The sequence below is a fragment of the Helicoverpa zea genome, chromosome 6 (assembly GCF_022581195.2).
Source record: "Helicoverpa zea isolate HzStark_Cry1AcR chromosome 6, ilHelZeax1.1, whole genome shotgun sequence".
Taxonomy (NCBI): domain Eukaryota; kingdom Metazoa; phylum Arthropoda; class Insecta; order Lepidoptera; family Noctuidae; genus Helicoverpa; species Helicoverpa zea.
Window position 1 is genome coordinate 364,532 of NC_061457.1, and position 13,123 is coordinate 377,654.

The 13,123-nt window shown below is 42.2% G+C and overlaps 2 protein-coding genes across 5 annotated transcripts; one reads left to right on the plus strand and one right to left on the minus strand.

Moving 5' to 3' along the window:
* Positions 1–1,322: 1,322 nt before the first annotated feature.
* Positions 1,323–7,522, plus strand: LOC124631346 (E3 ubiquitin-protein ligase rififylin). The gene is made up of 7 exons (XM_047165706.1): positions 1,323–1,781; positions 2,789–2,986; positions 3,646–3,744; positions 3,862–4,029; positions 4,210–4,386; positions 4,615–4,797; positions 5,160–7,522. Exons 1-7 carry the CDS (start codon positions 1,517–1,519, stop codon positions 5,333–5,335), a joined length of 1,266 nt encoding a protein of 421 aa, XP_047021662.1. The 5' UTR covers positions 1,323–1,516; the 3' UTR covers positions 5,336–7,522.
* Positions 7,523–7,838: 316 nt separating this feature from the next.
* On the minus strand, positions 7,839–12,880 carry LOC124631347 (ester hydrolase C11orf54 homolog). Of its 4 annotated transcripts, XR_006984500.1 has the most exons (9): positions 12,618–12,880; positions 11,715–11,800; positions 10,892–10,990; positions 10,304–10,479; positions 10,032–10,211; positions 9,857–9,953; positions 9,590–9,756; positions 9,255–9,510; positions 7,839–8,845 (listed from the first exon to the last, which is right to left on the minus strand). XR_006984500.1 is itself a non-coding variant. In XM_047165707.1 (8 exons), exons 1-8 carry the CDS (start codon positions 12,689–12,691, stop codon positions 9,337–9,339), a joined length of 1,053 nt encoding a protein of 350 aa, XP_047021663.1. In that variant the 5' UTR covers positions 12,692–12,879; the 3' UTR covers positions 9,182–9,336. The 4 variants fall into 4 exon arrangements, 3 of the variants coding, with proteins under 3 accessions (XP_047021663.1, XP_047021664.1, XP_047021665.1); XM_047165707.1 differs by lacking the exon at positions 7,839–8,845 and having other exon boundaries at positions 9,182–9,510; positions 12,618–12,879; XM_047165708.1 differs by lacking the exon at positions 7,839–8,845 and having other exon boundaries at positions 9,182–9,510; positions 12,725–12,877.
* Positions 12,881–13,123: the final 243 nt, after the last annotated feature.

A 13,123-nucleotide genomic window follows, 5' to 3' on the forward strand; every position in this document is an offset into this window, starting at 1 on the left:
TGTAAAAGAATTTTGTTCTGCCTCCTGGGAAGAAAACTTCTTGTCACGCAGATAATTGACCAAATCACAAAAAAAAATGGTCGTCCGTTAGAGCAAGGTCTGGCGAATATGGAGGAAGACGAATAGTTTCCAACTGCAGTTCCTGAAGAGTTAAAACGGTTTCTCTTGCTGTATGAGGTGTCGCGTTGTCATGGAGCAATAACGGTGAAGGTCGATTCATGAGTCGTGGCTGTTTTACTGCTCATTTTTTCAACATTATTCGGTGTTCGGTTGGGTATCTGGGTAGTTTGACTAGGATCGGCGTTCACCGTCTCTCTTAATTCCTCGTTAATCACCTGTCAGGCGGTCTTCCTCGTGGCTCGTTCTTCAAGTCCAAGTTTCCACCACGAAAGCGTTTAATCCAAAATCGCACGGTGTGTTCATTAGCAGACACCTCTTCAAATGCAGCATTGATATTGCGGGCTGTTTCTGCCGTTTACTTCCGCGTCGGAACTCATATTCAAAAATTACTCAAATTTTCGCAGTATCTATCTTTCTTGTTTAAGTTGAATAGCAAAAACAATTGAACATCGATAATCAAATCTTTCACATTTTTTAAAAGAAGAACATCACAGAAACCATGTGAAAAAAGTTTCATTCGAAAACCTCAAACCATGAAGACTATGGCAATTCAAAAACCCACTAGAATAATACGGCAATTTCATACTTTAACCCCTAAGCCAAACAAACCAAAAATGATGTTCAAAAGAAGAACAAACTAATATAGCAGTCCCTCTAATATTAATTAGTGAACTAATAAAGACTCCATCGTCCCGGAAAATCAATACATTATACCTATGTAAGTATTACCCCTATATACTCCGCTACGTCCTAAGTGCTTCCCATTTTACAGCCTTAGGTAGGAATACCAACCTATTCTAGAAACCGGCTTCCTAAACGTATTTTAAATATGAACTACCCCACCCAGCTCTATGTATAAAACTAATGGACGTGTATAACATGTCATACTTCGTATATTTCTAATCAATAATACTCGTAGATAGATAACAGTTTAGGCAAGAACAGTTTCTACCGTGTTGCGTGTGTAAGGCTGTATAATCTTTTATCTTTGCGTCATTGAAGAATTAAAAAAAACAAAGATCCTTTACACGCATAAAACCCTACCCTATACAATTATTATAAAACCTCTCAAAAACTCATTTCGTCATGTTAGAAACGAAATCAAATAAAATAAAAAGTATATTTTTAACTATGTTTCATAGAAAGCAATCTAACGCTGTAAAAATGTGTATACTTAATGGCGTTCTGTATACTCTGTGTGTAATGGAGCGTGGTTTTCATGATGGCAGGTGTGTCATTCATATGTTTTGATTTTTTACATAAATAATTACGTTATAAAAATATCAAATGTTTGATACTCTTTGTAAAAAAATAGTAAATACAGTAGTGACCGTGTGAGTGTAATGTGTATGTGACGCAGCTGGAGCAGTGGAATGCGCGGCGCGGAATATGCTAGATGGTAGTGGAGGGACGCGGGTGCAGTAAGATGCCTTGCGAGAGCTGCGCGGTGCAGTTCAGCATGTTCAAGCGCAAGCGGGCGTGCTGCGAGTGCGAGCGCTACTACTGCAGCAGCTGCCTGCGGCGCGGCGGCGGCGCCATGTGCGCGCCCTGCCGGGTGCTGTCCACCCGTCCGCTCACGCGCCAGGCCATAGCCCACCTGAAAGTGCGCGACCTGCAGTGCTTCCTGCAGCGGCAGAACGTCTCCACCCGCGGCTGCGTCGGTACGTCTCCCCTCCATGCCACTTCTGACACAACAGTTCACAGTCCAAAAGAGACTTCATTTGAATATGCGTAGTATGTTTATAATAATTTATGCAATCCTATTTACATTTCAATTTTTAGTCATTTACATGACTGGACTGCAGCCAAGTGTAAAGTTGACAAACTTAAACATTGACTCATGACATATCTTTCACGTTATCCAAATATATACCAACAAGACCAGGATTGCCAAATAATTTCATACACAAACTCAACAAAACAACGTGACTTAATGTTTCAGACTCCAAATTGTATTAAATTTACTTAACATATCAACTTACTAGAAATGTTAATGTGTTTAAGTAAATTTTCATAAAGTCAGTTTAGTCATATCTTGACTGCCCTGTCTCGCTTCATCTATATAAAGAGGAAACATTTTTTGTTTGTTTGTACCCTAAAGACACCTCTACAACTGAACCTATTTGATAAATTCTTTCACTATTGGAAAGTGACTTCTCGAGTAACAGAAGCTATATTTTATCCCTGTATAGGCAGTAGTTCCTACAGTTCACAGATGCAAAACAACTATAGTACACAAAACTTTAACCTTTTATTACAACCACGTGGTGTAATAAGGAAGCACATTCTTATCAATAATAGAATTCTATAATTCTAATTAAATGATTACAGCAAGTTTCCTTCAGATAATACACTGTAAGGAAAACCAACAAGTATAACTTTAATACCTATGTTGTTGTAGAAATAATACTAATTAGTATACTGTACTGAAATCTTGGTAACTTACATTTAAAGTTAAGGAATGAAAAGGAGAATATTATGAGATAAAAGGATCTAAGCAACTGCCTCTTACAAAACCTTATCTGACCTTGTCATTTATCATCTATCTTTATTACAATCTTTAACTAAAATCATTAAGACACTGTATTAATGAGTGTGAGAATTGTTCAGTGTTCAGTAGCTATGTTTTTGTTTGTGAGCTGTGTTAACGAATGTGTGTGAAATACAGAGAAGGAGGAGCTGCTGAGCCTGTGCGTGTCGCACGTGAACAGCGCGGCGTACCGGCGGCGAGGCTCGCGAGCCGGCGCCAGCCCCTTCAGCTCGCTCAAGGGGCTCACCAGCAACATCAACGACTTCATCAACTCCGCCTTCGACATCCGCAACGGGCCGCACCCCGCGCCGCCGCCGCCCGCCCGCGGCTGTGCTAGTGAGCGAGCTTATACCCTTCTATCTAATCTTAGAAATGTCATTCATTCGTCTGTAAACATGTACCATCTACGTATACATATATGTGTGACATCCTTATGCTAAAACAATTGGACACCCATGATGAAAGAGTAAACCTAAAGGAGAACACAGCCATAATTCTATTTTATATTATCAAATGAAACCAACTTGAAATGTCTAGTTTCAACTAAATGGGACATTACTAACGATGACAATTAAGTATGTATCATATATTATGACAAATCTATAATGACTAGGCAAGTAACAAAATTGACAGTCATGGTTATTCCATGAATGTAATCTTAATTGACTAAATTCAGAAATAGATAGAAATGTAGGTACTTGAGTTATCTCTACAAATTTTTGATATCTGTTCAAGTTAAGTTTACATAAAAGTTTACTGTGAATTATAAATAAGCTGACATCCTCAGTCTATTACACTTATAAATAAATTACTGCTTAATTGAAGTCTTTTTGTCTGAACTGGCAATGTTGAATTAGGTCTCAAATAATATTTGCATGCTAGTCAGCACGCTCAAATTCTACATGCTTCTTTAATTTAGTATGTATGCCAAACAAATAATGTTTGAACTAGCAATTTGAATATCACGCTATATTACATGTGTGTGTGTGTTGCAGGCAATTGTTTCAACTCTGCTCACGTGCACAATAACCAGAACAACGATGCTCCAGCCAACCGGCCGAACCCTTATTCCGAACGATTTACAACCACGCCAGGTGAGCGAATATACATTCTATTTACTTGTGTATTATAACAACGATTGGTCTGTTGACTCACCAAAAGTCATCACATTTTACACTGATGTAGGTTTGTAATGAATATGGCATGTGCAGGAGGTGAGGCGGACATCCGCGTGGGCGTGCCGGAGCCGGCGTCGTCTGTGTCGCGCAGCGCGTCCGCCAGCAGCGCGCGCGTCGACACGGCCGACTGCTTCGAGATAGAGGACCTCGACGACACCGGCTGGGAGTTCGTCAACCGCCCCGCCGAACCGCTGCCTAATGGTAACACCTTACAATAGATTTACTATCGATGCTGCCTGTCAATTTTTTTGTTTTTACCAGAACCGTTCGATCGTCGATTAACATCTATTAAATGTTCTCTGAAGTCTCTCGACATCCCGCCATATAAGTGCGTTTTCCATTACGAAAATGAATAACTAGAGAGCAATGTATGTTGCGTAGACTCTGACGTGCTGCTGAGCACGTCGGGCAGCTTCGTGCGTCGCGCGTCGCTGCAGCGCGCCGCGTCCGAGCTGGACGTGCGCCGCGACGCCGCGCCGCCGCCCGCGCCGCCCGACCACGACACCGCCAGCCTCGGCGACGCGCCGCTCATGGACCACGACAACGATGCAGACCAAGGTACGGTAGACTGCACATCAGTGGTAACTGTCATGCACCTTAATTCAATAGTAATAAGTACGATTTTTCTATAAAACTGTTACCACTGACCTGAAGTTGACTGTACCTGTGCTTCCGTTTAAACATCTTTTAACTATTGGTTAACTTACAACATCTATCATACAAAGTTATACCCCAATGTTTCTGTTCAGCAGTTATGTAATAATAGTGCATTTTCAACGTACACAGGAACCCCGAAGCACATCAGCCTAGAGCAGTTCAAGCGCGTGTCGGAGCTGGAGACGCTGAACGTGAAGCAGCTGAAGGAGCTGCTGGTGCGCAACCGCGTGGAGTACCGCGGCTGCCTCGAGCGCAAGGACCTGCTCGAGCGCGCCAAGACGCTCTGGCGGAACCACCACCAGTACAACGACGGTCAGTGCACCACCCATGGCATTTGTAACAAAATATATTGTGACACTGGATCTCGTGCGGATTCCCTGTGTCGCAAGAATCAGTCTTCAGGGGAACTAACGGTCACCCGACATCTTTTATTATCCCAAATATTAATTCGTGTAATTTTCTAATGTATTGTCTTTTCAATCTGTTAAATCCAGTGAAATCGAATATTGATAGAGTAAAATTGTAACATGAGCTTATATCACTTCAAACAAGTTTCAAGATGGTGAACTGCGAAAGTTGTAGAGTAGTTTTGCTCGTCCAAGGTTGGCTACTAGTGAATTCACGTTAGTAAAATAGTGTGAATATATAATGAGTATGTGTGGTGTGTCGTGCAGACATCGACAACCTGCCGGTGTCGGAGTGCTGCAAGATCTGCATGGCGGCGCCGCTGGAGTGCGTGCTGCTGGAGTGCGGGCACATCGCGGCGTGCACGGCGTGCGCCAAGCAGCTGGCCGAGTGCCCCATCTGCCGCCAGTACGTCGTGCGCGCCGTGCGCTTCTTCCGCTCCTAGGCGCCGCCGCTGTAAGCCTCTTCAATATCATAGCATATTCCAATATTAGTGTAGTGGTGCTCTGCCACTCCGAGTCATCCAGGTGATCTGTGAGTGCTATTTTGTATCGGTAACGGCGTCAGGTCCTCGTTACTTCCACGTAGAGCAGCTCGCTCGGGCGGCAGTGCTTGTTGACGAGAGTGCTGACGTAGGTAGCTAGTTGCTTGCGATCGACAATACTGCTCCGTGACCTCCCGTCACACAGTCTGCCAAAAGTACAGAACTGATCATGTAAATATTAATATGTTTATATTTTTAGCAGTTTTTATAGAAATCTAAACTGTTGTAATATTTAAACTGCAGCTGATGTAATAGCAAACAAATAATGATCGTGAGCTCCTTGTGTACATGTTATTTATTCAATGTGAAGCCCCGAACATACTGAAAATCGTAACGTACGTGATTGTTAAATAATATTGTTCCTGCCTTAGATGTCGCTTTCATCTTTTCAATTTCCATAATTTAAAAAAAATCAAAGATAGTCAAATATGCATCATTTTAGATTACTCCGAAATAAAACGATTATTATTTTCAGTACGTTCAAATAGTTAGGTATATTTATAATAAAATTATATCATTGGTTTTAGAGTTAGCTCAAAATTTATGTTCGACACTCTGCCGCAGTCGGCTGCTTGACTTCCTAAGATCGAAACAACATAATATTTCTTCTGTAATATTAGCATAACCACAGGAGGCCACATCGTAAAAGCATCGTGTGGTCTCAACGTTAGTGAGAACTTTGGAGCTAGGTACACAAAAAACTGAACCTTACTTTTATAAATTACTTGTTACCCGAAAACCCGTCAAATCGTGCAGCCGACTGTAGCCGCGGCACAATTATTTATTATGAAATTGTTGTTAGTATGCTAGCAAACGCGGGCTGTGTAATTGCTCTAGAGTGGTATTGATTTAAAGTTAGCTGACGAGAACGTCTCCAGGCCGCGGCATCACGTGTGACGTGTGAGAGTGCCGGCCGCCTCGGGGGACGCCCGTCAGGTCACTTGTTCGAACAAACACATAAAGATCTCGCTCTTTATGTGATATACTATAAATTGTTCATTTAAAGAACAATTAACATCGTTTGAACGCATTGTCAATAGGAGTTTATAAATGTACCACTTAAAATTGTTGTTTATAATTTTATAATTGAGTAAAATTGGATTGTATTATATTATTCAAAATTATAATTGTATAACCTTAAAGGTTGAAGATGAAATTGTATCAGCTTGCATGGCGCTGCACGACTGAGTTCAATAATGTATTATTTACGTATATGTATTGTATATTTAAGTCTATCGTAGAAATGTTTAGCAGCGTCACCCATGCGGAAAATCTTAATCATCTGTAAAATAATATGTATTAGAGGCGTTTGTGGAAAACGTCACAAATTGTATAGTTTACACCCGAGAGCGGTGAATACAAATAGTGTCGTGTTGTTGCCGGCGGCGCTGAGCTCAGTTGTTCGCCGCGGCTCGCCCGACATGTATATAATATTACTTTATTTTTGTATGTGCGCGTGCGCCGCGGCTCGCTCGTGCGGTACACCGCACTCCGCACTGTACAACGCGCCGCAATCATGCTACATCCTTACAATATAAATGTGGGTAACACAAACATGTGACTCACAGAAATTAGTACTCTGATGAATTTCACTCAGTAGGGATTTGATGATTTTCTCGTGGAATTGAACAGACGCGAAGGAGAACAGGGTATAGAAAAATATAAATTAGGAGCCTCATTTTTATTAGCTTAAAAGCAATCATAATAGTTGTTTGCTTCGTTTTTGCTAAATCGGTTTTTCTGACTTTTGAAAAAAGAAGGTTCCCATTCGAAGGTTCTATGCTTATTTAGATAGTGATCAGTTGTGTAATTAGTCTTTCTAATACTACCTGAATTTCCATTAAAGGTAGTGTTATTAAAATTATATTTTAATTATTTAAGTCTAAGCAAACTAATTCTATAAAATTAATATTTGAAAATCAGTTATAATCAGCAACATGAAGTGTATGTGCGTTGTACCATACGAACGAGCTAATATTCATATTATTATAATTGATAAAAACATGTTCCGTGTAAATAACGAATATTGCAATCATTTCAATAAAGTTGTATCACATAGATAAGTTGAATACACGGTAAAGCCTTAAATTGTCGTTTCGTTTCACATCCGCTCTTCTGTACCCTGCAACCACGGAGTAAAGAAAGATGAGCGGAGATGCCATAGTGCAGGTAGGCGAAGCGCCTTCTTCTAGGTCAAAACGATCAGTTAAGAGTGAAGTAACGAGAACGGGTTGTTTGAATCACTGTCAATGATTTTTGGTATTACAAAAAATGATCGGGTCCAAAGAAGGCGTATAAGGGCGAAGGCAGTAACGTTCCTTATAACTATATAAAATGCGGGTATGCGGGGGATACCCGCATTTTGGCGCGCTACTTAGGAGATTTTCAGTTATGACACCTCTAGTCATTTTGTTCTCCATTCTTGCAACAGATTTATTGAGGTACTTTTTTGTTATATGTACAATCTTGAATAATACCGCCGTTTTTTTTTTTTTTCTTAGCCCGTACTGTCCCACTGCTGGGCAAAGGCCTCCCCATTTTGCCTCCACACCTCTCGATCTTTTGAGACCTCCCACCAATCAGGGTTGTAGGCATCCAGGTCATCCCGCCATCTCTTTCGGGGCCTACCCCGCCTGCGATGACCATCCTGTGGCAACCACTGGGTGACGATGTTGGCCCATCTGTCAGGATACATTCGGCTGACGTGCCCAGCCCAGTTCCATATTAATTGAGCTGCTTTTCGGCCCACATCGAAAATTCCGGTTTTGGAGCGTATGACGGTGTTGCGTATGCGGTCTGTCCGTTTGATACCCAGAATGCTACGCTCCATTGCTCTTTGGCAAACCTTGAGTTTGGACTTCTGACACTCCGTGAGAGACCAAGTTTGTGCACCGTAGGTTAGGACGGGCAAGATGCACATGTCGAAGATGCATTTTCGCTTGAGTGAAAGGGGAAGGTCCCCTTTCATGTACTGCTTCATGGACCAGTAGCTTTTCCAGGCGTTTTCGATGCGGCGGTCGATTTCCCTCTCCTGCCTGTTTTCGAAAGAAACTAGCTAGCCCCAGTAGATGTACTCGTCGACATAGTGTAAAGCTTGCCCATCTACCTCTACCCTACGTTTCGTGCTGTTGGTCATTGTGTGTGTCTTGGTCATGTTCATTTGAAGTCCAACCTCTCGGCTTGCTGTGCTCAGATCTTGGAGCATCTGTTGGAGCTCTTCCCATGTGGACGCAAAAAGGATGATATCATCAGCAAATCGCAGGTTGGTCAGCCTTTTGCTCCCGACGACGATGCCTTTATCTGTCCACGGCGCAGTGAGCTTTTTAAAAACTTCCTCCAACGTACTGGTGAAGAGGTTTGGTGACAGTGGATCACCCTGTTTCACACCTTTTTCTATGTGAAATGATGGACCTGGGGAAAGAAACTTCACTGACGCCGTGCTGGCTCTGTAGATCAACTCCAAAAGTTTTATGTAGGTCTCATTTACATTTTGCGAGCGTAAAGATGTAAAAAACGCTGCGTGCTTGTGACTATCAAAAGCCTTGGAGTAATCCACAAAATCCAGGTAGAGTGGTTTGTGGTATTCGTTGTACTTTTCTATTATTTGATTCAGTGTGAATTTATTCGAAAATAATAATTGTTTCGTCCGTCAATTAAGTACATTATATTTACAAACAGAATAGGTATTCAGCTGCATTTGTAAAACTGACAATACACAGGAATACACTCGTCAGAAATTATGAACAATTTCGGAAAATTATATTATTTTATTAGTAGGACACAAAAATATGTTTTAATCACACAACCATATCTTTCTTACATGAATAAATAAGTACAGCAATCCTCTCAATCTGTTGCGTTTCTGTCCTACAGTTGAGCAATAATATGTACATGTATGTGAGCTAGTCGCGTCCGACGGCGTGTGTCTGCTCGGGCGCGTCCACGCGGATGATGTGCGAGGCGAGCGCGAAGTACCCCTCGTACTGCACCTCCTCCGGCGTCGTGTCGTAGTGGTAGTGCCCGCCGTCGCCGTGCGCGCTGAACCCGTGGAAGTGCTGCACGCGCAGGTCCAGCCCCTGCCACACCACACACCGAGCTTAATACCCACGGCATACCCATTAGAATACATACTCACCAATCAATCAGTTTACTAACATGGTCTCCGGTGACGAGGGTGCCGACATGGGTGATGGGCGCACTCATCTCGAAGAAATGCAGCCAGGAGTCGACGTCTTCGTCCGTGCACAACGCTGTGCTGGAGAAGTCCGGCATCACGTGGAACTTCACCTTGCCGGCGCGCAGCAGGAACATGCCGCCCAGACCTGCACACGATGAATATTATAAGTCAGGTAACCTTTTCTCAAGTACATTTTACACAAAACTAAATATGTATGTAGTAGATTTTGTTCTCAAGCTACTCACCAACAACTTTGTCGCCATAATGGTTTTTAAGCGTCTCTCTGATGGCAGTGATGAAATTGGATGAACCGATCCGTTTCTTGGCAACTACTTTTATCACCTAAAATGGCAATAATTCACTGTAAGGACTATCTAAAGAAGCTTATTTTTCCAAATAAGAATCAGTAGAGTGTGTCACCTTGCCCGGCTTGCCCTCGCTGAGCAGGTAGTTGCCGAGCAGCGCGGTGCGCGTCTCGGTGTTGGGCAGCTGTCGCTGCAGGTACCCGCTGCTACCCTTCGCCGCGCCCACAGGCTCCACCGACACTATCCGCGTGCCCTGATCCACTGTGCCGTTGCGGATGCTCAGGTTTATTATACCCTGGAATTGAGATATTTAAATAAATCGTATCCACCTACTAGAGCATCAATCTGGCTTTGTAAGTACAACATATAGATAGCTCGTGGTACAACCTCGCAATTAACGCCGAGGTGCGGCCAGGGCCCGGCGCCGGCGCCTGCCAGCAGCGCGGGGTCCCGGTGCAGGTGCTGCGCCAGCGCCGCCAGGTCGTAGAGCTTGTCACGCTGCACCAGCGGCAGCAGGTACGGAGGACCGCCGATCTCCACTAGCCTGGCATTCCCTGTCAGACCTGTAATGCAGGTGTATCAACCTGTTACATATGAGACTTGAAAGACAAATCAAAGTGAAACGAATTTATTTTACATTGAAAAGAATTTTGACAATAGTGAATTGCGTATATTTAATTAATTCAGATGCTGTAACAAGTGTAAGTAAGACATCTGATAGATAACCGCGGCAAAATATTGTCTCACTTATCGCTGTATTTACTTATGATAGCGTAAGATTTGTAACAACAATTAATAGGTCAATATGTGTTACATAATTTTTTTAGATGGCTAGATGTAGGTAAGTATAGTTGAATTTTAATGATCTAGTTCTAGAAATTATTTATAAAGCTAGAACCCATTGGAAGGTTCCTGGCGATGTCTGACGACGATAGATCCAGCATTTGCATCACATGATTAGTTATCTGTGTATACCTGGTGATGTGAGGTTGTAAGGCGACTGCGTCAGGTCCGGGGAGTCCTCCGCCGACACGCTGACTGTCTCGAAGGTGCTGGTCAGTCCCGCAGACAACACTAGCAATGCAAGCGTGCAAATTAAATCATAACATATACACACATTACACATAGGTGCGCCAAATACTCCAACCCCTTCAAACTAAATGCACTTGAAGCTAGAAGAGTTCCAAAAGATGTAAATTATTCTGTTGTGATGCCCACAATTAAATAAATGAATACGTAATGGACCCGAGCTCGCACCTTGACTTGACGATAAAATTTAAATTAACGTTTAATTGGTCCTGTTTAATTGCTTTATTAGATAGTGTCATGGAAAATCGTTGTCAGTGCACGCGAATAAAATTGCTTCATTTAGCTTTAAAATCTTATGTCTAGGTTAGGGCTGATGCTGCTTCGGAATTTTATTCCTTACAATACAACCCCCGTGTAAATTGCAATTGTAGTATTTTTGACAGAAATCCAATGGCCGATGCATACCTACCTACAAATAAGTAGATAAATTGGTAATTAATTATTATTATTATCCCGTGCATCGGAGAGCACGTAAATGTCGGTCCTGCGCCTGATCTCTCTCCGGTCGTGTCGGATTACCGTCCCATCGGGCTATGAGAGTTAAGGAATAGTGAGTGCACCTGTGTCTGCGCAAATGCTCGTGCACTATAATATGTCCTGCGTAGTTGGCTAATCTCCTTACATGAGAACAGCCGCCGTAGCCGATAATCGGCTAGGAGGACATCATCATCATCATCATCATTATTATTATAGGCTTGGAGTATCTCACCGTCTACTATTTCCTGCAGAGGTGGCTGGAATAACGGTTTTTCCTTAATCGGAACCTTTTTGTAGTCCACGGATGCCATGCTGTTGCTGGAATCATTATTTATCAATCAATACATGTTTTAAATTTTATTGCAACAAAAATTGCCTAATGCCTGTAAAAATTATGAATGGTATCATAAAAAACCGGCCAAGTGCGAGTCGGACTCGTGCACGAAGGGTTCCGTAAATTACAGTTAAATCAACCTATCTCAAAAACTATAAGAGATACTTTGATCAAACCAAAAATCGTTGAAAGAGTTAATTAGCATGCATCACCTCTATTTTTTTTAGAATTTTATACCCCGTAGTTATAAAAATAGAGGGGGGGGGACATACTTTTTACGACTTTGAGAGCTGATATCTCAAAAACCGTTCACTTTAAGAAAAATGTTTTTTAGAAAACTTTATATCATTTTAAAAGACCTTTCCATTGATACCCCACACGGGTATGTACATCGAAAAAAAAATTTCATCCCTCAGTTACATGTATGGGGGGCCCCACCCCCAATTCTTTTTTTTACTATTTAGTGTCATATTTTTGTAGCGGTTCATACAACACATATTCCCATCAAATTTCATCACTGTAGTACTTATAGTTTCCGAGTAAATCGGCTGTGACAGACGGACAGACGGACAGACGGACAGACGGACATGACGAAACTATAAGGGTTCCGTTTTTGCCATTTTGGCTACGGAACCCTAAAAATAGCTTTTACGACTACTAGGTACTGCGAATATATCAAAATTCTTGGCAAGAAACATTGCATATTTTTATTGTAAAATCACATGACTGTTACAATTGATTGTAAACCGCAGTCGCCGGTCGCCGGTATACGAGTATTGTCAGAGCGATTGGTTTACTCACCTCGGCGCGTTCAAGGTCGCCGCTTTCGCCGCCACTACAAGTGAGCACGCTAGTATTATGCTAACGTAACGCATTATAACCTCTGAGAGTAAACTAGCAATACGTACGGTAATGTGTAGCGTGGAGGTTGGACTGCTTCTGTTGTTGCGCGGTGACCTCGCGTGACCTCGTGTGGTGCGGGTTACGCGCAGATGTCGACTGGCGGCGCTCGCTGAGATTGCGCGCTATCTGCCGCTGCGCTTTATCATTGTTTGAGAGCTTCCACTTAATTACGGTAGCAAGGTCAAACATCTTATTGTGGCGATAAGTAAACATTGCTGTGATTGGTTACTTACTCATAAAAAAATTTAGTGTCCACTTTGATTTTTATAAGGGTACTCGTAATGTAAGTACCGTTAACGGTATTTGTACTCGACTCTAAAAGATGATTTATTAGCATTTTAAAGATAGACGTTTACTTTACCTAAAGCCAACTAATTAATATTTTTTGATAGCAGTCGCTAGGT